Source organism: Mytilus edulis, chromosome 8, assembly GCF_963676685.1.
Source record: "Mytilus edulis chromosome 8, xbMytEdul2.2, whole genome shotgun sequence".
NCBI classification, from domain to species: domain Eukaryota; kingdom Metazoa; phylum Mollusca; class Bivalvia; order Mytilida; family Mytilidae; genus Mytilus; species Mytilus edulis.
Window position 1 is genome coordinate 61094351 of NC_092351.1, and position 23512 is coordinate 61117862.

General features: G+C 33.0%; 2 protein-coding genes and 1 long non-coding RNA gene across 4 annotated transcripts in view; 2 read left to right on the top strand and 1 right to left on the bottom strand.

Annotated features, from left to right (window-relative positions):
* LOC139485976 (uncharacterized) overlaps nucleotides 1-23512 on the top strand; it is a 67551-nt gene that overhangs the window by 22247 nt on the left and 21792 nt on the right. Inside the window, exons 2-3 of one of the 2 annotated variants that reach the window (XR_011655439.1) lie at nucleotides 1248-1502; nucleotides 4380-4421. This is a non-coding gene — a long non-coding RNA (uncharacterized lncRNA). Of the gene's footprint in view, nucleotides 1-1247; nucleotides 1503-4379; nucleotides 4422-23512 lie in introns of those variants that run through there. The other variant, XR_011655440.1, reaches the window with a different exon arrangement.
* Nucleotides 9172-11764, top strand: LOC139487066 (uncharacterized). Its single transcript, XM_071272075.1, has 3 exons — nucleotides 9172-9261; nucleotides 10871-11113; nucleotides 11426-11764. Exons 1-3 carry the CDS (start codon nucleotides 9213-9215, stop codon nucleotides 11752-11754), a joined length of 621 nt encoding a protein of 206 aa, XP_071128176.1. The 5' UTR covers nucleotides 9172-9212; the 3' UTR covers nucleotides 11755-11764.
* LOC139487067 (sialate:O-sulfotransferase 2-like) lies at nucleotides 15995-22048 on the bottom strand. The gene is made up of 5 exons (XM_071272076.1): nucleotides 21980-22048; nucleotides 21110-21128; nucleotides 19467-19615; nucleotides 18503-18650; nucleotides 15995-16598 (listed from the first exon to the last, which is right to left on the bottom strand). The coding sequence occupies exons 1-5, from the start codon at nucleotides 22037-22039 to the stop codon at nucleotides 16330-16332; spliced, it is 645 nt and encodes a 214-aa protein (XP_071128177.1). The 5' UTR covers nucleotides 22040-22048; the 3' UTR covers nucleotides 15995-16329.

Consider the following 23512-nt stretch of genomic DNA (forward strand, 5'->3'; position numbering starts at 1 on the left):
TAGGGAATGAGATATCCTATATTTTATATAAAATATATAAAATATTAAATAAGATATCTTGAAATTCGAATAAAAAGTAAAACGGCTTGCCATAGTTGTTGCCCAAAATTGGAGAGGACGATGTTTGCTTAATTTCATGTTTTGACCTTTTGTCAAATATTCGAAATGCTCATGTGTTTTATTCATGTGGTGGCATCAAAAATTGTGTCCGCTTACCCCTGCATTATTTTTATAGTTTAATTGCGTATTAATAGAGGTTCTCAAAAATCCTATTGAATTTTTTTTTTCTCCTCATAGTTTTCAAAAGAAAGAGCTAAATTTTTTTTGTATGCAAATCAAGAGGAATTAGTTTCCCGCAAAATATTTAATAGCTTCTATCTCGAAAACAAAGACCTTTTATATTGTTTTGCAAAAATATTGTTTTGCTCTTTAAGTTCTGTTACATGTATGCTATCATACTATTTTAACAGTAATTCACAGTGAAACAGAGTAGCGAATATCGTTGATTTTTTTAACTAGCACCAATCTACCACAAAATTAAGTTATTTGTAATTTTATAACAGGTCAACTTTTAGAACAAAACGTTAAAAGATAACACATGGCTTATAGATTGTGTACGCCTAAATAAAAAAATACTATTTTATTTATTTTTTTGTGTAGCAAAACATGTTTCTTTGTACAAGTTTGGTGTAGATCGACAGACATTGCACACACACATAATTATAATGTTTCTTTGTACAAGTTTGGTGTAAATCGACAGACATTGCACACACACATAATTATATAAATGTACATTGAAAATCCTACACAATGAAAAGTGGGAATGTTGTTCAGTGGGTGTCGTTTGTTGATGCGGTTATTAGACGCTGGTTTTTCCCTTTTAAATGGTTTCACATTAGTAATTTTTGGGGGTCATTTATAGCTTGATGTTCGGTGTGAGCCAATGTCCGTGTTGAAGGACGTACTTTGACCTAAAATGGTTTAATTTTTACAAATGGTGACTTGAGTTGAGAGTTGTCTCATTGAACTCATGCCAGAACTTCTTATATCTGTATATAAAAGATTAAGATGTTTCTATTCTGGCTCATAAGTGCCCTAAATTTAGAAATATATATATAATAATTACACCGAAGATCAAACATTTATTGAAAAAAGGTGAAAATAGTTATCATAATGCCATATTTTGGCACAATCGTTGTTTGTGGGTTTTTTTGTAATATGATCCAGTGTTGGTTTTTTTTCTTCAGGAATAGAGTGTTTACACTGTACAGACGCTGTACTGAACAGTTCTTCTATCCCGTCTGCAGTAAAATTCGTGCTGTCTACATTTGAATCGACCTACAGAACACCAGAATGTGAAAATGCGCAAAATGCTCGGGCGGCTTCAGATGTTACATTGAACACGTGCACTGACGCTCCTGGTCCCGGACAGGTCAATAGATGTGGAAGACTCGTAGGGACACTGAGAGTCTCGATAGACCCTCCATTGTTCGATAAAATAGGTAATTAGTTAAAAATCTGAATAAATTGCAGAACAAAATTATTTGTGATTATAATTGACTTAAGGGTCGATGATAATTATCTATTTAAAATAATCACAATGCTAGCTTGGAAAATAATCGAGTGCGTAGTAGTGTATGGCTACCATTATTATTTTCCATGATACAGGCGTAAACCCGGTTGAAACAGAATCGAAGCTCTTGTTAGAGAAGGCGATAAATGATTACTGTAATGTTTACTATAGTAACAAAAAAAAGTTAATAGAAACAAATAAAATGACAATTTTCTTCTCAATTACGAAGTGTTCCATTTAAAAAACACCATTTGTATAAGGTTTCAATTTATCTATTACATAGTTAAGCAGAACAATTAGATATCAAGTCGACGACATGGGTATCTATCAAGTTGGATGTAGAAAATGCATAACCTCCGATTTTTATAAAAAAAAAAAAAAAACCACGGACGGAGAACATATTAATCTATTAGTTCCGTAATTTTCGTGTCTGCCCTTCCGTTTGGTGATTTAAGAAAAAAATCTTAAAAATGGGTAACAATTGTATCGAAAAGAGAAAATCGAGTGCACCTTTTTATGTTAGGGAGTGTTTGAATTGAATATTTTGTCTTGAAAACGTACAAAGCAAGAATATTTGAAACATCATCTCGCTGCAGATTCTATCATTTACAAAGTATATATTAAAGCTACAGGTTGACATTAAACATAAACATATTTGTCTTTTAAAATACAACTGACATATAAAAGAGGGACGAAAGATACTAAAGGGACAGTCAAACTCATAAATCTAAAACAAACTGACAACGCCATGGCTAAAAATGAAAAACACAAACAAACAACAGCACACATGACACAACATAGAAAACTAAAGAATTATTATAAACAACACGAACCCCACCAAAAAACTAGGGGTGATCTCAGGTGCTCCGGAAGGGTAAGCAGATCCTGCTCCACATGTGGCACCCGTCGTGTTGTTTATGTGATAACAAATCCGGTAAATAGTATAATTCGGTAGGTCACATTCATGAAAAGAAAGGGGATTGTAGTTACGACGCAAGGAACATATCTGATATCATTTGTGAAACGGTTATTCCATAACGGTCAACCAACTCGTGGTGGCGTCCGTAAAATTTACGAAGTGATGATTTCAACTTCACCATTTGGAACTCTTGGTTTAATAGCTTCCTTGTGAGCAGCAACCCACTATCACGACAATCATGATAGGAAATGCAAGCACGGGAATATCGTATCAATTGGGAGATATATACCCCGTATGCAGGTGCTGCTGGAATGTTGCTACTTAGAAATGGAAAGTTCACAATTGGAAAGCTGAAATCATCTCTTTTGTCGTAAAGTTTTGTTTTCAACCGACCCTCATTGTCAATTTTCAGATGTTAGTCAAGACATGAGGCCGACTTAACTGTATCTGTAGTATACTTTATCTCTAGCTCGACCGGATAGATGCGTTCCACATAGTCACCAAATTTTGAATTATTTAGTGAAAGAACATCATCTATATAGCGGAAAGTAGAGTTAAAGGATATTGCTAACTTCTTATCTTTCTTCCTAAGAAGTTTCTGCATGAAGTCAGCCTCATAATAATAAAGAAACAAGTCGGCAAATAGAGGGGCACAGTTTGTTCCCATTGGAATGCCTACAGTCTGTTGAAAAACACGTCCTCCGAACGTAACAAATATGTTGTCAATCAAGAAATCAAGCATCTTGATAATATCAGTTTCAGAGAATTTTTTGTTTGAATCAGAGTGATCCTTTACAAAGTAGGATTTATCCCTCGCTAAGACAAGATACTTGTATCTACGTTGGCCATTCTTTTTTATGAAGCAAAGCAATACCAACTCTTTCAATTTGTCTCTTGGTTTGGAATGTGGAATACTTGTGTAAAGAGTAGAAAAGTCAAATGTGTTGATACTGTTACGAAAGAGAGTTAGATTGTATGTACTCTAAAAGATCTTTGGAATTTTTAAGTATCCACATCTGATTCACGCCACCTCTAGAATAGGCAGTTTCACAATTAAAATATAAGGATCGTAATGGTGCTATGCGGATAAATTTATCGGTTTTCAAGAGCAAGATTGCGAACGCGTCACATCTTCAATAGCTTACATTTCTACGATTGTGAAAATTAACTGGCGTAATGGGGAGATAATTTTGACAAAGTAGAATTCTGACTGGATATATGTGAACAAGACTTGTAAACCTCCATGTATCTTAATCCTTACATTATCAATCTGTCCCAATCAGGGAACTCAAAGATTTCAAGAACAAAACTTTTAATATTCGTGAAAGCATCTTATTATTGTATAGTCTTGTTTATGTTTCAAATGTCTGTTCGTTGTATGTTGTATAAGTTGGTTAGGACCTTTATTTAATTACTATAGTTTTCTGAATGTTTGAGCATGTCATGCATTTCTATCGTTTCGTTTGTATCGTTATTTTATCATACTTTAAATTTACAGTTATACTAAGTCCTCTTAATTCTTTTTTATGAACCAAAGTTGCTTTATTGTACTTTTGCTTTTTGCATGTCCCTTGAGCATGTTGAGTTATTACGAAAATTCAGGACCTATATTTTCAAAATAATATATTATTTTTTTTTTAAGGAATGCCTGTAATATTTTTTCTGTCTATGAAGAAATAACATAAAAAATATGGTGCGCACTGAATAACCCGTGTAGTTGGAGTAAATCACGAAAAAAAGTTGATGACGTCACGGTCACATGACAAAATTGTATCTATGAGCTGATAGAAAAAAAACACTATCAGCCAATTAGAAAACGCGTTACATTAAAATTAAATTATTCGTATATAACGACACTGATATTTCAATTTTTAAATTATATTGTAGAATTGCCTATCCATTTCCACGTCAGAGGATGTTTCTTAGCATCTTTTGGTTACTGTACGTCATATAACAATGAACACACCACACACCCATATCGTAAGCTATTAATGCCCCGACAAGTTTTTTTATCATTGATATTTTGTTTATTTGATTATAATTTACAAAAACAAATTACATTGAAAAGAAAAAGAATATAAGATATCCACCAATTCAAGTTTATAAGTTGTAATATTATGTAAATGTTTTGTAAGAGGCGAAACTTAAATAAAAAAATATAATTGTCTTGTCTTGTCTTGTCTTGTCTTGTCTTCAATACAGTTCACAAACTTTAAACTTGGCGATCAGTCTTTTTACTCCTTTTTATCCGGGTTGATGTCTCTTTGACACATTCCCCATTTCCGTTCTCAATATTATTTTTACTCCTTTATATCTAAAAAAAACATAAAAACAAGGCAATGTGGATTATTTTTCTAAGTTTGATAATGTGGAGAACAATATTTGAAGCTCTAAGTCACCTTATATGGTGAATGTATTAAACAGAAAGTATAAAGCATGTAGATCTTGAGAGTCTCTTCGAACAAGTGAAAACGAAACAAACGAGATCATGAACATATTGATTGGTTGCTTGGTTGGTTAGAATGGGTTGGTTGGTTTGTTGTTTGGTTAGTTAACTGATTAGTTAACTGATTGATTGAATGATTGATTGAAAATGTGCAAGTCACTCTCTCTATACGAGGCATTGGACTTAACGTTAATATTCTGAGCAAACGTGGCTGCGTATTTGTACATCCCAGACAGCTAAACGGACGGTCGAGATTTCCTAATGGATTAAATCCTATCTTCATTTTATAAATTTTCTCTTTTGTCAACGTGAACTCCTACTTCATGTTCTATTTTTTATTTGTTGTGTTCTCATTTTAATTCAGCTCGTAAGAGCAATTTTTTTGACGTGTAACAAACAATAGACACACGCATCAATTATCCATGTTTTCATGTAAGATAAGATATGTCAGCAATGTTTGATTTCTATGGATGAGTTCAAAGGAGATATGAAGTATACGTACTTAATTTAGACAGCGAACCAATTAAACAACGAATAAAACATTTCCGTTTAGCATAGATTGGCCGAGAATATGCCAGATCAGTATACTAACATTAATTTTATACAAATTGTATGTCTAAAGAGTCCGAAATACTTCCTCACGTCTACATGTATATATTTTAAATATCAAATAAAGATGAATAAAGGCAACAGTAGTATACCGCTGTTCGAAATTCATAAATCGATTGAGAAAAAAACAAATCTGGGTTGCAAACTTAACCTGAAGGAAACACATCAAATATAAGAGGAGAACTATGAAACAGCGGAAACACAAAATGTAACACACACATAAACGAACTGTAATACAACAATGGCCATTTTCCTGACTTGGTACAGGACATTTTGAGGGGAAACATGGTGGGTAAAACTTAGTTTGTGGCATGCCAAACTTCCCGCTTTTATGGCAATGTTAAATATAACATTATATGACAGGACTACGATGCAAATAAATGGGAGAACATATATAGGACAGAGAAACATACGAAAAATGATAGCTCACAAAAGGTACCAGGTTGAAAATTAAATATGTCAGACGTGCGTTTCGTCCACACAAGACTAAGCAGTGACGCTCAAATGAAAAACAAGTTCGAAAGCCAAAACAAGTACAAAGTTTCAGAGCATTGGGGACCAAAAGTTCCAAAAACTTGTGACTAATACGGCTAGGATTTTCTGCCTGGAACATTGGAATAAGAACATCCTTGTTATTTAGAATAATTTATACTTTTGCAAACAGCATATTTTTAAATGACTATATAATAGATATACACAATAAAACCGAAGTGGTGACTAACTAAAGCATAAAAACGGATACATAAAATAACCTAAACCAGCACATAAAAATTCACACCCTAGTTAGCCAAAATGATGAATGCACTAAGTGACGTCACATTTGAATTTCTCAAAATTTCCCAAAAAAAGGATAGAATTAGAATAAAATCCAAGATTAGGTTTATAAAACTGATATAACATTTATCAATAAAAATGAAAATTACAATACTGATTAACATCAAATTGTGGAAGTAATTAGATGAATAATTGTATTATCTAGCTTTGTCGGTGTTTCTTCTAAAATAAGCTCTAAATCAAATATATCGTATAAATTTAGTTGACCAAAACAAAAATCTAATAAATAAACTGGGTGATTAATTTAATTATAATTTACCCTAACACACGAATACAACAGAAAAAATAAGAGGTACAACTACAAACGACATTTGACAAAATCCGATGAGAATAACAAATATAACATCAAATCTAAATATATGAATTTTGGATAGAAAAGTACCGTGACACGTCTTATAGCAATGTAAATTCACACTCAACAAAACAGTCACAATCGGGAATAAGTCACGGTCGGTAATTAAAAGAGATAACAGTAGTATAACGGTATTCAATAGTCATAAATCGATTAAGCGGGGAAAAAAATCAGGGTCACAAACAAAAAACCGAGAGAAACACATCAATTATAAGAGGAAAACAACAGATCGAACAACAGAAACACTAAACAGCAACAACATGAACGAAAACAAACGCCAACATACATGTGACCCGTCATGACATTTTTAGGCTTATGCAAGTTATGGCGGTAGACTTCATATTGAGAAAACGTCGTCGTAAAGTCACATAACGTAATCGGGGCACCTGTAATAAAATGTCCATGCAGTTAAATATTTTCTTTTCTTGGTTTATTTGGATCTTACATTAAGATATACAAGACAAAGTGATTTTTTACGTAATTTAGTAAATAACGTAAACATCGTGTAAGGCAAACTATCTTGGTATTCACTTTCTTAAAATTGAGAATGGAAATGGGGAATGTGTCAAAGAGACAACAACCCGACCAAATAAAAAACAACAGCAGAGGGTCACCAACAGGTCTTCAATGTAGCGAGAAATTCCCGCACCCGGAAGCGTCCCTCAGCTGGCCCATAAACAAATATATACTAGTCCAGTGATAATGAACGCCATACTAATTTCCAAATTGTACACAAGAAACTAAAATTAAAATAATACAAGACTAACAAAGGCCAGAGGCTCCTGACTTGGGACAGGCGCATAAATGCGGCGGGGTTAAACATGTTTGTGAGATCTCAACCCTCCCCCTATACCTCTAACCAATGTAGTAAAGTAAACGCATAACAAAACGCACATTAAAATTCAGTTCAAGAGAAATCCGAGTCTGATGTCAGAAGATGTAACCAAAGAAAATAAACAAAATGACAATAATACATAAATAACAACAGACTACTAGCAGTTAACTGACATGCCAGCTCCAGACTTCAATTAAACTGACTGAAAGATTATGATTTCATCATATGAACATCAGGCACAATCCTTCCCGTTAGGGGTTTAGTATCATACCATCATAACATATATGAAAAGAACATAACCCGTGTTTTTAGAATAAATGTGTTTAGTTCCGATGCAAAGACCTTATCAGTGACTCAATATTAACGCCAAAATATGCAATCTTTAATGACTTGACAACAGTATCGTAATTATATCCCTTCTTAATAAGTCTATTCAAAGGTTTTGTAAGTTTCTGAGGTGAATACTGACACCTTTGTGCTTTATAAAGAATATTACCATAAAAAATTGGATGTGAAATACCTGAACGTATTAGAAGTCTGCATGTTGAGCTATATTTACGAATGATGTCTTTATACCGATGATAAAATTTAGTAAATGTTTTGACTAGTTTGTGATATCGAAAACCCTGGTGTAATAATTTTTCAGTAATACATAAATTTCTCTCGTTAAAATCTAAAACAGTGTTACATACACGAGCGAATCGTACAAGTTGAGATATATAAACACCGTAAGATGGTGACAAGGGAACGTCACCATCTAAAAACGGATAATTAACGATAGGAAATGAAAAATCATCCCTTTTATCATAAATTTTAGTATTCAGCTTTCCATTAGTGATATAGATATCAAGATCGAGAAAAGGGAAGTGGTCATTGTTAGTATTAGCTTTATTTAAAGTAAGTTCAACAGGATAAATTTCATTAATATACATACTAAAGTCGTCATTATTGAGAGTATTGATGTAAATTTCTTTAAGACAAAGTAAAAATTAATATTAATAAAATCCAAAGTAACAAAAAACACATAATTCTGTTATTTTGCAGAATCTAGCGAAATACCTTCTCCGGGTGTTTTGAATCAATGGACTCTTCATAAAACTGCAAAAAACTCATTTTTACCCTTTGTTTCACACATAGAAACGGACTTTTTGATAACTTTTAGCCAAATCTCTCACTTATATGGCAATGTTAGAAATACCGCTAAAATGACAACATTATGCGACAGTAATACAGTACTAATAAATGCCAGAACACTCAGGACAGAGAAGTACATAAATAAATAATCAAATCAAATTAAGACAGATTGCAATTGTACACACGTTCATTCATCATCACAAGTGTGCATTGTTACAGATCATCGCATGTATTCTAGTTATATTTCTTCAAAACTCACTATAATTTATGCTTACTTAAAGTACAAAAAAGACTATACATTAAGGCATATATTATTATTTAACGCATCAATGTAAAAATATTGGAAATTGATGAGACTGTCATTAAAGTGAGAGGGTTAGCGCTATAGAACCAGGTTTAATCCACCATTTTCTACATTTGAAAATCAACCGTGACTACATTAATATTTCCTTAAAGCTTAATGATATTATCTATTTTTAGCTATTGTAATTTGAAAGTTATGTTCACACGATGTTTTTGGTTTTGATTCCTGTTTTGTTATTCACAAGAGAAAGTTATGGTAAGTAAAATATAAAATCATCTTAAGAATGCACTTTGCCGTAAACCGTCTCAATCTTTATCTTACCATGAACCGTCGTAGCACTAGTCATTACAAAAAATGATTTTTATTACACTATTAGTTTTTTTCTTTTGTAACATTCATTATAACAATAACATGATGCAAATTATTTAAAAAACAAAGAGTCTCAAAAGTAAAGCCATAAATGTCTACTTTGATTTGGGAAGTCGCAATTTAAGTTCCAGAATAATTTCTTAATTCAAGGATTGGAAATTAAAACACTAACAGCTTCATGTAGATATAAAGATGATATCTCTTCTATGTATGGAATCGTAACAGATGCTGAATAACCGATTGATAGTTTCCAAAATATCGATGACAATTTCAGCATTGTTCTCCGAAAGTTACAACTTTTACTTAATACTTAAAGCTTGCAAACCAAAATTTTCAAGATCATAAAACTATAAGAAATTATTTGTATGACACCATTTAACCATGCTAGTATCATAACACTTAGGAAAATGGGCGTACGTCAAAGATACCATGATTAATACCATTGACATTTAAAGATAAACAAAAGATATGGAATATCAATCCATAACACAAAATAATTACATTAGATGTATGTTTCATTATAATACTATATTCTGATTGGCTAACTGCACATCACGTGTTATTCCGTAAGCAGCTGCATTGCTCATTACAACTTTTTATTCATAATAACACGTGGTCCAACAATAAAGTGCACAGGTGAATTAAATCAAAAAAATACATAAAATTCGTGTTTTCATGATCATAGCTAAAAAATGTAATTATAAGTATTGAATGCTTCTTTTTGTAACTTTATAGGGTTGTAAAAGCGTTGACCGTACGCACATTTTTAGAATGAAGCTTTTACACCCCAATAAATTTACAAAAAGGAGCATTCAATTCTTAATTAAAACCAGGGCATGTTCTGTATGTATGTGTCTGTCCCAAGTCAGGAGTCTGTAATTCAGTGGTTGTCGTATGTTTATGCGTTACATATTTGTTTTTGTGAATTTTTGGTATATAAATAAGGCCGTTAATTTTCTCGTTTAAATTGTTTTACCTTGTCATTCGGGGCCTTTTATAGCTGACTATGCGGTATGGGCTTTGATCATTGTTGAATGCTGTACAGTGACCTATAGTTGTTGATTTTTTGTCATTTGGTCTCTTGTGGACAGTTGTCTCATTTGCAATCGTACCACATCTCCTTTTTTATATGTACACAAAAAACAACACACACAAAAAGCAAAGGAAAAGTGCTTGTATTGCTGTTCTTCATCTCAAAGTCACAGTGATATATTCCACACGGAGCAAAAAACACTCTCACCTCACTACAAGTTTAAGACAGCCCCTAGCAACAGGCAAGGATGCTGAATTTAAACGATCAATATGAAATAGTTATTCAATTTCAACAATTTTAAAATATGATGTAACTGTTTTTTTAAATAATTTGGACGATTGTTTGTCCTTAATGAGTGGAGTAACGTTTGAACAACTTGATTTAACGTGTATAGTAATGTAATGACCAAAAGTTTAGTAACGTGTACTGTGTATGTTAATACAATCTGTAAATTTTCCACAGGAATAGAGTGTGTCAAATGTACAGACGCTTGTTTGAAGGGATCGTCTACCCCTTTTGTACTACAGCATTTTGATTCAACACACAGACATCCAGAATGTGACAAAGCACTAATAGATAAACCGGATTCAGGCGTAACATTGCAAAACTGTATGGATGCTCCAGGTCACGATCAAGTAAATAAGTGTGGAAGATTGATAGGAACAGTGAATGTGTCCATACAGACCCAATTTGTCGATGTAAAAGGTACTGGTTGAACGTTAATGAAATAATTTCTCTTTTAAAAATCCCCATACATTCCCGAAACATGATAAGCTGGACACTCTTATCATTATCTTTTACGTTTTATTCAATTTTAATCTCGCACAAAGTCCAGTATTTGTTTTTGGTTTATTTGAACTAGAATGTCATGAAAAGTTAATTTTCTATATAAACTATAGACTAAATAATGAAGTAAATTATCTCTATTCAAATGCATATTTAATTTCTGATAAACATTTTCTTTCTTCTTTTTAAACAAATGTCTAGCGAAACTCACGATTATATTTTGTATTATAGATTTTCCTATACATTTTCTGATCAGAGGATGTTTCATCGTAGAAAAGACATTAAGAGGAGGATGCTATCAAGACAAACAGATTATTGATCAACAGAGAGGTGTTTTGTCTAATTTCTTCAAAGAAATAATGTCTTTGCAATTTGGAGAAGTTGATGCAAAATTGTGTGTAAATCAAGCCAACAACTCAAGAACATGGGGCACTAATGTCTCAAATTCCAACAACTTAAGCACATGGGGCACTAATGCGTCTAAAGATTACTTATTGCAGGATTTCCTCATACGCGTGTGTCTTAGTTTTATTTTCTTTATAAATAAAATTATTACATGATTGCAAATCAGACAGACTAATCATTTGTAAATGCCGTCCACAATTTCAGTCATATTATTGGCTTTTTCAAAACACTTCAAATGTCCAATCAATCAAATGAAAATTAACTTAAATTTTGTCAGAATATATTATCTTTTCTAATATTTAAAAAGAGGAAAATGTGGGATGATTCACAATAGACAAAATGACACAAAAAATAACCACTTAAGGTCACCTTGTGACCTTTAACAATTAACGAAGCCCATACGGCATAACTAGTTATAAATAGCCTCATAATATACATTATACTTTTTTAAACTAAAAAACGATATACAGAATTGTATTTAAAAAGCTTAATACGTGTGGTAAAGAGTCCCTGGATGATGGTGTGTTTAAGATAAGTTTAATGAGTACGTTGACAATATAAATACAAACAATCCATATACACTTCACTTTCTTTATGAATCATCTAATTGAAATAGACTACATGTACATTCACTTATATTAATTAAAAGGCTATTGATGCCTGGAGGTGTGCATCCTAATTAACGTATACGGTTAACTTACTTTGTGGACAATCAAATGGACTGTTTATGCTAGACGTTTTAGATATATTTATATGGAAATGCATTTCTACAGGCCGTAGATATCTTTATCATGAACAATTGACGTGTTCACCATTGCCGATTTGATGAGTGTCATGATGTTTATATGCGTTACATACTAGTAGTCGTTCGGAAATTCGTATACTACTATTTTAAAAACCTTTCGCTGGGAAGAGTATACTTGATAAACACAAATGTACATTTGAATGAATTTAGAAATGCGACATATGTAATAATATGATGATAATCATTGTTAAGAGGTCAAATCAACCCACACTACATTAATATTTCCTTAAATTCACATTATCGTTTTCATTCTTAGGTATTGTAATTGGTTTGGTATGTTCATACTACGATGTTTTTTATTTTGATTACTATTTTGTTTTTCACAACAAAAGGTTATGGTAAATAAGATGTGATTCACCATTCTACACTTTTGGGGCCATTTATAGCTTGCTGTTCTGTGTGAGCCAATAGTCCATGTTTAAGGGTATACTTTGACGTATAATTGTTAACTTTTTATACATTGTAACTTGGATAGAGAGTTAACTCATTGGCATTCATACCACATCTTCTTAATTATCATATATATATATGTAGTACTTGAAAATTAAAACTGTTATTTAGTTTTTTATTTTTCTTATATAAAAAAACTGCTTACTAGTTGGTTTAATGAATGGGTTAAACAGGTATAATGCAGATATTAGAAAATGCTTATTTTTACGGGGCTATCATAAGTACTGCATTGTTTTCCATATGCACAAAATTTACCATAGATTCGGAAACAACAAAAAATCCGCCATAGATTAGGATATTACAAGACTTGCCATAGATTAGGATTGTAAAACTCTGCCATAGATTTGGGATGGTAAACGTCATATTTTCCATAGATTTGAAATCTGTCATAAATTTGGAACCCACCATAGATATGAGTCCAACATTTATACATCAAATAAAGAGTACCGCTAAGTTACAATTTTACGTTAAGGAATGAGAAACCACCCCTAAAAATATGATGTTAAATTTTTGTTTAATAAATGTTGACGGTTCGTTGTCATGACTGGAAATTTAAAAAAAAAACAGACAGCTTCATGTATGCAAGAATGATACCTATACAAAATAATAACCTTCAGCAAACGCTGAATAACCGATTAATATTTTTAAAAACAACAACAGTTGATACTAAAACTTTGAAACTAAAATTTGAATTAGGTATAAATTGGACCACTGACTGATCTGTTCTTAAGGAATGGAGTTACGTTTGAACAACTTGATTTAAGGTGTGTAGTAATATAATGTCCAAAAAATTAGTACCGTGATCTTTGTTCGTTGATACAATCTTTCAATTTTCCACAGGAATAGAGTGTATCAAATGTACAGACGCTTTATTAAAGGGATCGTCTGTCCCGTTTGTACTATAGCATTTTGATTCAACACACAGAAAATTGAACTAGCAACGCGATCAAGTTGCTCTTTGGTTTGTCTTACTAAAACACAATTAGCGGCCGTGGGTGCTTAGTTTTGTTAATTTATATCCTAATGAAAGTAATACTTCAATGTGGATAGCTGTAATATTGCTTTTCAGGACAAGCAAATCCAAGAATCACACCTCAATTAGCAATGAATTTACGCTGAAGATCAATATAGTTTTACAGATATGTTTTATAGCATGACGTACTATCTATAGTTTTCAAAGGTACCAGGATTATAATTTAATAGTCTAATAAGACTCATCAGTGACGCTCAGATAAAAATTATAATAAAGCCAAACAAGTACAAAGTTGATAAATCACGTGTTAAAGCATTGCGTACTATCTATAAATCACGTGTTACAGCATGACGTACTATCTATAAATCACGTGTTAAAGCATGACGTACTATCTATAGATCACGTGGGCATACACCCGTTACCAAACGGTTAGTTTATCATGGGAAGGCTATTTCGGAAAAGCGTAGTCTATCTCTTTGTGTTTTGTTTATTTAATGATAAATCTTCTTTCCAGGAAAAATCTTTTTTTTTTTCCTTTTTCGGTTTGTTTTTTCTTGGGGAGGGGTGGTCTATCAAGCATGGAAGTATTATATTGACTTCCTTATCAAAGTAATCATTGCAACCAAACAAATTGATTTTGCCGAACTCTCTCCTCTATGTCACCCAGTCTTTTCGTAAAGCTCGTATTACAGGGTTCACTTAATGAGTTTTCATCTTGTAATGTAATGTGTTTTTGTAATTGTGTTCCGTTTGGATACAAAAAAAATATTTTTATTTCTTTTCAATTTTTTTTTTTTCGTTTCTTTTTCTATTACCAGTGCTTGACTAGTCATCCAACTCGATGAGAATTTAACTTTCAAAACGTAAAACCAGTTCGGAAATGGTGCTTAATTTTTTCCTAATCAGAGTTGAATTGTCTTAATTTGTCAATCCAGTATCCAGTCAGTTCTAAAGGGGTCATACAAGTTACAACCAAGAATAATTTAATTTTGGATGTAACGCGTCTTCTGATTGGCTGACGTTATTTTGTTATGAGCCCATAGACATAATTTAGGCATGTGACCGTGACGTCATCAACGTTTTTTTCATGGTTTTCTACGGTTTAAAATGGAATTTAGAATTAAATTATAAGAAATGACTGTGATATTTTTTATGTCTATTCGAAATAACATAAAAAAAATGTGGTGCACACTGTTAAATAACCCGCTACACGCTTTATTCAGTGTGCACCAAATTTTTTATGTTATTTCTTCACAGACAGAAAACATATTACAGTCATTCCTTAAATGTGTAATGGTGAATATCCATATCAATAGATAATGTCAAAAAAACAATTTAATTAAATCTTTATTGTTCTCAAATAAAATTGAAAATGGAAATGGGGAATGTGTCAAAGAGACAACAACCCGACCAAATAAAAAACAACAGCAGAAGGTCACCAACAGGTCTTCAATGTAGCGAGAAATTCCCGCATCCGGAGGCGTCCTTCAGCTGGCCCCTAAACAAATATATACTAGTCCAGTGATAATGAACGCCATACTAATTTCCAAATGTACACAAGAAACTAAAATTAAAATAATACAAGACTAACAAAGGCCAGAGGCTCCTGACTTGGGACAGGCGCAAAAATGCAGCGGGGTTAAACATGTTTGTGAGATCTCAACCCTCCCCCTATACCTCTAACAAATGTAGAAAAGTAAACGCATAACAATACGCACATTAAAATTCAGTTTAAGAGAAGTCCGAGTCTGATGTCAGAAGATGTAACCAAAGAAAATAAACAAAATGACAATAATACATAAATAACAACAGACTACTAGCAGTTAACTGACATGCCAGCTCCAGACTTCAATTAAACTGACTGAAAGATTATGATTTCATCATATGAACATCAGGCACAATCCTTCCCGTTAGGGGTTAAGTATCATACCATCATAACATATATGAGAAGAACATAACCCGTGTCATGCCAACAACTGTTTTTAGAATAAATGTGTTTAGTTCCGATGCAAAGACCTTATCAGTGACTCAATATTAACGCAAAAATATGCAATCTTTAATGACTTGACAACAGTATCGTAATTATATCCCTTCTTAATAAGTCTATTCAAAGGTTTTGTAAGTTTCTGAGGTGAATACTGACACCTTTGTGCTTTATAAACAAAGGAGGTTAACAACGCCCAACCCATCTCACGAGCCCCTCCTGCTTACTTTTTTAACTGAAATAAACGTAAATTGCTTTCAGAATGAATTCATATAAGTTTTTAAACATGAAGAAAAACAATTTTTTGCTAGTGTTGCTACTACCATATCTAGATTAGTGTTTCGGTGTACAAAATTGTCTACATGGCCTTTCTTCACCGTTTGTACGTCGTAAAAGTAAAACAAAAATTGCACAGTGAATAAAAAATCAGATGTCTAGAACTTTAAATGATAGAAAGCATCTGGTGAATAAATTGTTACAAAACTGGGAGGCTAGCTAAATAAGGCAGTCATAACTGTTCATAAAAGCAGATGGATTGAAGTGTTAGGATCCATTATATTGGCTTCACAAAGATTTATAGTGTTCTCAAACAGGCTGCAGAATTTACTCTGTGAGGAAAAAGAAAACAATTTACAGTCAATGGTTTCTCCACACACCCTCGCACAGTAAACTTTCGCTTTTATGCCAGTTGTGTAAATAACTTGGGATTTGGTTGGCTGAGTTGAAATCTTTTTTCCATAGAATGCAGTTCCGTACTGTTGAAAAGTTGGAGTACTAAGGACTTTCCCTACAATTTAAATACAATATTTTGTATCAGTTATAATCACATTCAACAATGGACTTCTTGAACCAAGCTTGTGCTTGTTTTGCATGACATCCATAGGATTTATTTAATTGTATTTTACATTCTTTGTTATACACAATGTATGCCTGGTCAGTTGTAAATCTTATTACAGATATAATTTCTAACACTATGTGTCCATTCTTTTGATTCAAAAGATTATGGGTTTAAGAACAATAAGAACAAGTTTACTGACATACGTTTTTTTTTTCATGTTTGATGATCGTACAGTGCAGTAAAATGACATGCACGTCCTTTGATCTCTTGTAGATACTTGTCTCATTGATCACATTGCCAAGGAAAGATAGGTAGTTACTTCATTAGGGTAATCCAAATCATGATTGCGTCTGAATTTTTTTCGAAGATGGTTTCAACGGTTACTTATAAAACAAGGCAGCCACTGAATCAAGATTTCCTAAAGTTGCCGTTAAAGTCATCTTTAAAAATCTGTCAGACGCAATCATGATTTGGATGACTATAATGAAATGACTATCACAGATATGATAAACTTCTATCATCCTTTCATCATCCATGACTGGTCAGGAAATGAGACAGCCCAAATTCTTTTTATTAGTCACATGCAACACAACAGATTCCACTAACGGAGCTTTAACTACCTATCCTTTCGTAGCATATCAGTTACCCGCCAGTTTTCGATGTGATCTTCAATCTTACGTGTATTTTTGTTATACGTGATTGTCTTTTTCATTCTTTATTGATTGTTCATGGTGTTGCCAGGGATTTTTCGACTTCTTATTTTTAAATGCCTCTTTGGTGTGTCCTTACTTTTTAGTTTCACTTTCTTTTCTTTTGTTCACGTCCTTGTATTATTTTGGAGTGGAGTGTAGAAAATGACACTTCGGAAAATTGTCTTATAGAAAAGAACCAGACAAAACGGTTTAATGTATAGTGAACAGTAAAACATATATCTAAAGTATGATGCAACATTTCGAATCAAATATCCCGCAAATACATACAAATATAACAAACCCAAATAAAGAATATGACTAAACTACAAGATAAAAAAAATGAAAAACAAAAAAAAAAACACAGTCAGCAAAAGAAACTACTTATTTGATGTTGTTCTAGGAATAAATATGAACCACTTCAAACATGAAACGGTTAGAGAGAATTCCATACTATATCAAATAATAGACCCTTAACTAAAATATGTGCCACAATAAATACTAAATGAAGTGAAAAGGTTATGAGCTACAATAATTTTACATACGGAAGTAAGTGAATGACAGATCTTTGTTAGTCTCAGTCTGTTATATTTTTCACATGTTTTTGTCTCATGTTGCGATGAAAGAAACCTTGTGTCTATTGTTGAAGGCCGTGTGCTACTCTTAAGATGTCTCTTTGTTTTTGTTGTGTCGTACGGTTGCTGTCTTTATGCGTATTGCATAAGTCTCTTATAAATTAAAGTTATACATTAATAATTTAATTTTGGATGTAACGCGTCTTCTGATTGGCCGACGTTATTTTGTTATCAGCCCATAGACATAATTTAGTCATGTGACCATGACATCATCAACTTTTTTCATGGTTTTCTACGGTTTAAAATGGAATTTAGAATGACATTATAAGAAATGACTGTAATATTTTTTCTGTCTATTCGAAATAACATAAAAAATGTGGTGCACACTGTTAAATAACCCGCTACGCGCGTTATTCAGTGTGCACCAAATTTTTTATGTTATTTCTTCATAGATAGAAAAAATATTACAGTCATTCCTTAAATAACTAAATGACATACAGTTACATAACAATAACTAATGTTTAACACAATTATTCTGTAAATGTGCAATATAATGTAGGCCTAAAATATAAAAACATAGCAACCGTACTGATACGATATATAGAAAGTCTCCACTCTCCACCACACATCTGTGACAAGTTTCCATAGCACGGTGTACTACATTCTGAATTGCTGACATTTGGGTGGATTGCAAGATCTGAGTATGGATCATTACCACAATGACACCATTGCCGAGACTGAAAAGAATAACTGCGAGATTTCAAAAAATAATAAGAGATTTAAAACATTTCCTTTTGAGGTGATTAAATGTCTTAATTGTTATCTATATTTAGTTGCCACATTTTCTCATATTAATGCTTCACAATACCTCTTTTATGGAAATGATTTCTAATGATTCATAAATTGCGCCTGGAATTCTTTGGCTATTTAGTTCATAGACCTTTTCTGTTTCATGCCAGACAGTTTGTTTGTATGTCCAAAAATAAATGTGTTAATTGTTTTTGTATTTGTAATTTGTAATTGTAATTTGGCGTTCAAAGAATGAAAATTCATCGACATTGAATGCGTGCATGTAAACTTTTTTCTAAGCAAAAAAAATAAACCATCGATTCTTTTAATTAAACTTCAATGTTAAAAGCAGAAAAAGAAGTTTAAAAAATAAGCGTTCCATTATTTATGTTTTAAATGTTCCTACGCATTGCAATGTCATGTGTGGTGCTCAACACCAGAACTACGGAACCAGTCCATATTTTACTATGGACCTTATCACGAACCGATGACGTAGTGCCCAAAGACACACACATTCTATTCTCTCACTTTAACCACGTGTCACTGATTGTATTGATTGTTACATTGCTGTTTATCTTTGTGTTATTTGCTTGTCATCGTCGGGGTTGTATTATTGTTAATCATGCTCGGACCCTACGGCATATGGATGTTTTGCTGTATTTGGACATACATCATTTTAAAACACCAGTTAATTGTTTTTTGCCAATCAAAATTGTGAAATTATTACGAAATATGAATAGAATGTGAAAATGTATAACAATTACCTGCATTCCTGCATACTTGAACCCATCATCTGCACATCCAAGAATGCAGAAGTCAATAGTCATGTTTACAAAATGTATGCCTCCATATACATAGGGAAACTTTCTGATAGGATCAGAATCTACAAAACAGCCTATGTAATCTGCATGTCCTGAAAAGGTCATTTTCATAACAGTTTAATCATTTGCCTTTTGATTTTATTCTCTCATAGCCCAGATATAAAGAAAAGTAAACATTTCCCCTATTGCATCGAGACCCTACACAACATATCCTCTTTTTACAAGTGACAGTCCAAATTGCCGCCCATCTCAAGTTCATCCTGGTCAACCCATATGTTATTTATGTACATGTATAACCATGGAAGTATTATATTGACGTGAAAGGTTAAATCACAAACATGTTTTACCCCGTCACATTTGTAATCCTAAATATGATTGTCGTTGGTTGCTATGTGCAATCATAATTGTTTTTTGTTTATTTCATGAGGCTCACACAGGATATCCCCCTCAGGTCGCAAGGTCGCTTTTAAATTCGTCGAGAGGTCGTTTTTAAGAGAAAAGTACAGGTCGCAGGTCGTTTTTCGCAACACAGGAGACGGAAGTCGGTCGGAGGTCGTTTTTTCCAAATTTTACGGGTCGCAGGTCGTTTTTATAAGCCCCTCTAAAAAGCCCAGAGGTCGCAGGTCGTTTTTGACCCTGCGGGAGCCTCTTTCATGCCTGAGCCTTTTTTCTTACTATACGGAAGCGATTTTCATCAATGTCAAGACCGTATGATGACCTATCACTGTTTACATTCGCGTCCTTTGGTTCTGGTTGAAAATTTTCCCATTTCTGATCATAGCATACGTCTTTGTTATACCAATATATTTACTGTTTATGTGTTCACGTCCTCAATATACATAAATAGTCGCCACTGGTTGTTAAGCAATTAACATATTGACATCAACATATCTTATTGGCAAAAACATATATGATAAAATACAACCACTAAATGAGGTCACTACAACATGCACAAAACATGTGGCGGAGCTACACTACTAAATTTTTAGATTTAGATGTTCTATCATTTAACTTGATTGATCTATTGATTAATTGGTTGTTGATGTTTAACGCCACATACATCACTTTTGGCTATATCATGGCGGTTAGTATTTAATTTGTAGAGAAAGGCGGAGTGTCCAGTGTGAACCACCGACTTTCAGCAGGAAAGGTGACAGTCCTAGTTAATTGAGATTGGAATCACACACACCTGTCGCACTGACGCAGTGTTGACAGGCTAGTTATAACGTAGATAGACGTTATAATAGACCACTCGGCCACCGAGGCCCCTTGATTATTAGAATAACAAAACGTGCATAAAAGAATGTATAATCAAATCCAGTTACCACTTACATATTAGAAAGCATTATTCAGAGGCGGATTATGGGGGGGGGGGGGGGGGGCAGGGGGCCCAGGCCCCCCTTTTTGGGAAAAAATTTGGCTGCTTATATAAGGAATCACTGAAGCGTGACTGGAGCGGGCCCCTCTTAGGTCAGTCAGTGGGCCCCCACTTATGAAAATTCCTGGATCCGCCACTGTTATTTGTATTTGTTCAATCAAGAAATTTAAGGTAAATATAACGACATCAATGTGTATGATTTACTTACCTAGAGCTGAGTATGAACACTGAAACATATAGACAAAGGAGATTATAAATGTATTATTAACCGTGTCGTTCGTCATTGTACATTTATATATATTAAATGGTTTGTTCACTTAAATATAAACTATTTCACCACCACATGGACAACATGTTTCGATCCATGAATGAATTATGAAAAAAAAATTAAATTTTAAAACAGTGGATAGTCATAAGAACAAGAAATTACCGATATCAAAACTTTACCGCAAACCTGAGCAAGATAAAATGATATATTTTATGACGAAACTTCATAGTAAAAGTGGCACAGTTTTAGCCGTAAAAGAAGTTCCTATGGGGAATTGCATTGTTTATATTTACAGAAGTGCAACCTACAATATTTCATCAGTGCAATGAACAGCAATGTTTCATTCTGAAAAAGATATTCATCAGTCCTTTCTATTTTAGGAAATTTTAAATCTCGATTTGAGTTCTTTTATTTGATTAGATTTGCCTTATTTTTTGTTTGTTACTCAATGTTTCTTTGTGTTGAGAGAAGATATAAAATGGTGTTCTGTAACGTTTTTAAAAAGGGAACCCCTCTTTTCACTCGGAGGTGAGAATGGTTTTTTTTTCTAAACAAAACAAAAATATTCGGATTCCCGACTTTGAAGTAAAAAATAATTTCATCAGCGAGAAGAAAAACAACATTCTTATTGAGACATTTCCATCAATTTAATGGTCAGTTCTTTAAAAAATAAACAGTGTTATGCTTTCGTGGTACGAACACTATATTTAGAATGAAAGAAAAACATACTACCACACACCCTGTCCTTCGGCTGATAAGCACGTAGTGCGTTACGTTACAAACTAGTAGATTCCTGTTAATTTGACCTACCTGACATTCAACTTGTACAAATTGAAATATCAAAATCACTAGTTCAATTAGTCTATGCATGACACCTTCAAATCTGAAAAAAGCAACTATAGAACAGAAAGAGTTTATGATTGTGTATATTTTTTAATAAGGCCAATTAAAATTAATTGATAGATTTTCATCCCCGCCCGCCCCTCTGAAATCTTCCCGCCCCGATTTTTTTTATTTTTGATAAAATTACGATTTCCGGATTTTGTTCATTTCCGTTACCGGTAACCGTCAATAATTTCGTTTCATGTAAAATTTCCTGTTTCAAATTTCGGTTTTCGTATTTCTTAGAGTATTCTTACTGAATGATTAAGTCAATATATTCTGCTGATCTATGATGACAACATCATTTACCGAGAATAGAGATTGATTACGAGAAGGGCATGAAATATTCGGGTTACGAGTAATACACTGTGTTCAAGAACGCAAATCACCGCAAGTCACACCTTCGATCTATTTTATTTATACAACTGACTTTGTGTCAAGAAATTTGGACTGTGAATGAAACCCAAAAGCGTAAGAATCGTGGAACACATTTGACTGGAATAAAGAAATTGACAAGAGCATGAACTTATTAGATTGGTGACCGTATTGAGTTCAGAAAATCGACAAACATACGCATTTTTAATTTATTAATTTTAGTAAGCTCTTAGATTAAGAATTAGCCATGTCTTTCGTTTTTTTTAGAAAAAAAACAGCAAACATTATCTTTCCCAATACCCATGATAGAGTCATTAAACAACTTTATGTTCTACATTGTAACTATATATGCATCTTGCATATTAAGGACCAAACCTATTATTTCAACACCGTTTGAGTTTTCATTTTATTCTGTACTTATCGTACTAGCATTGCATACCAATGCATTTGCTTCATTTGATTAGGACAACAAAACATTGCTTAGAAAGAAATACATTTGATGTAGATAGTCCAACTGAAAAGAGCATTTCTCCACATTTCTGCTGTGTTTTATAAAATAGGTTTCTAAAGCGGCAATTACATGTAGAACAGTGGTTGCCAAATCATATATATTTATGAATTTCAAAAAGCGGCACCAGCATATGGAGTATATGTGTCTCAATTGATACATGACTCTAAATCTAGCTCAAAGTACCGTTAGAACGTTGATTTTTGTTGAACGAGGAATACTGCTTTCTCAAAAGTTGCTAAGACAGGGCTATAAATCAATCAAATTAAGGTCATCACTCAAGCAATTTTATGGTCGCCCTCATGAGCTGATAGGCCATTATGACAAAAGTGTGTCAGCAATCCTATATATCTCTGTGATATTCTTCCTCAGTCGTAACAACCTTCTATCATTACCGAGCTGAACAAAGAAATAACATGATGGGTGTCGTATACGGTGCAGGTAATGCTTACCCTTCAGGAGCATTTGATTTCACTCCAGGAATTTAGTGGAGTTCGTGTTGTTTCCTACTTATTATTTGTAACTGTTGATGTAAATGTCTTTTGGTTTTATAAGTCTCTGGTTACTCCTTGGTTTTG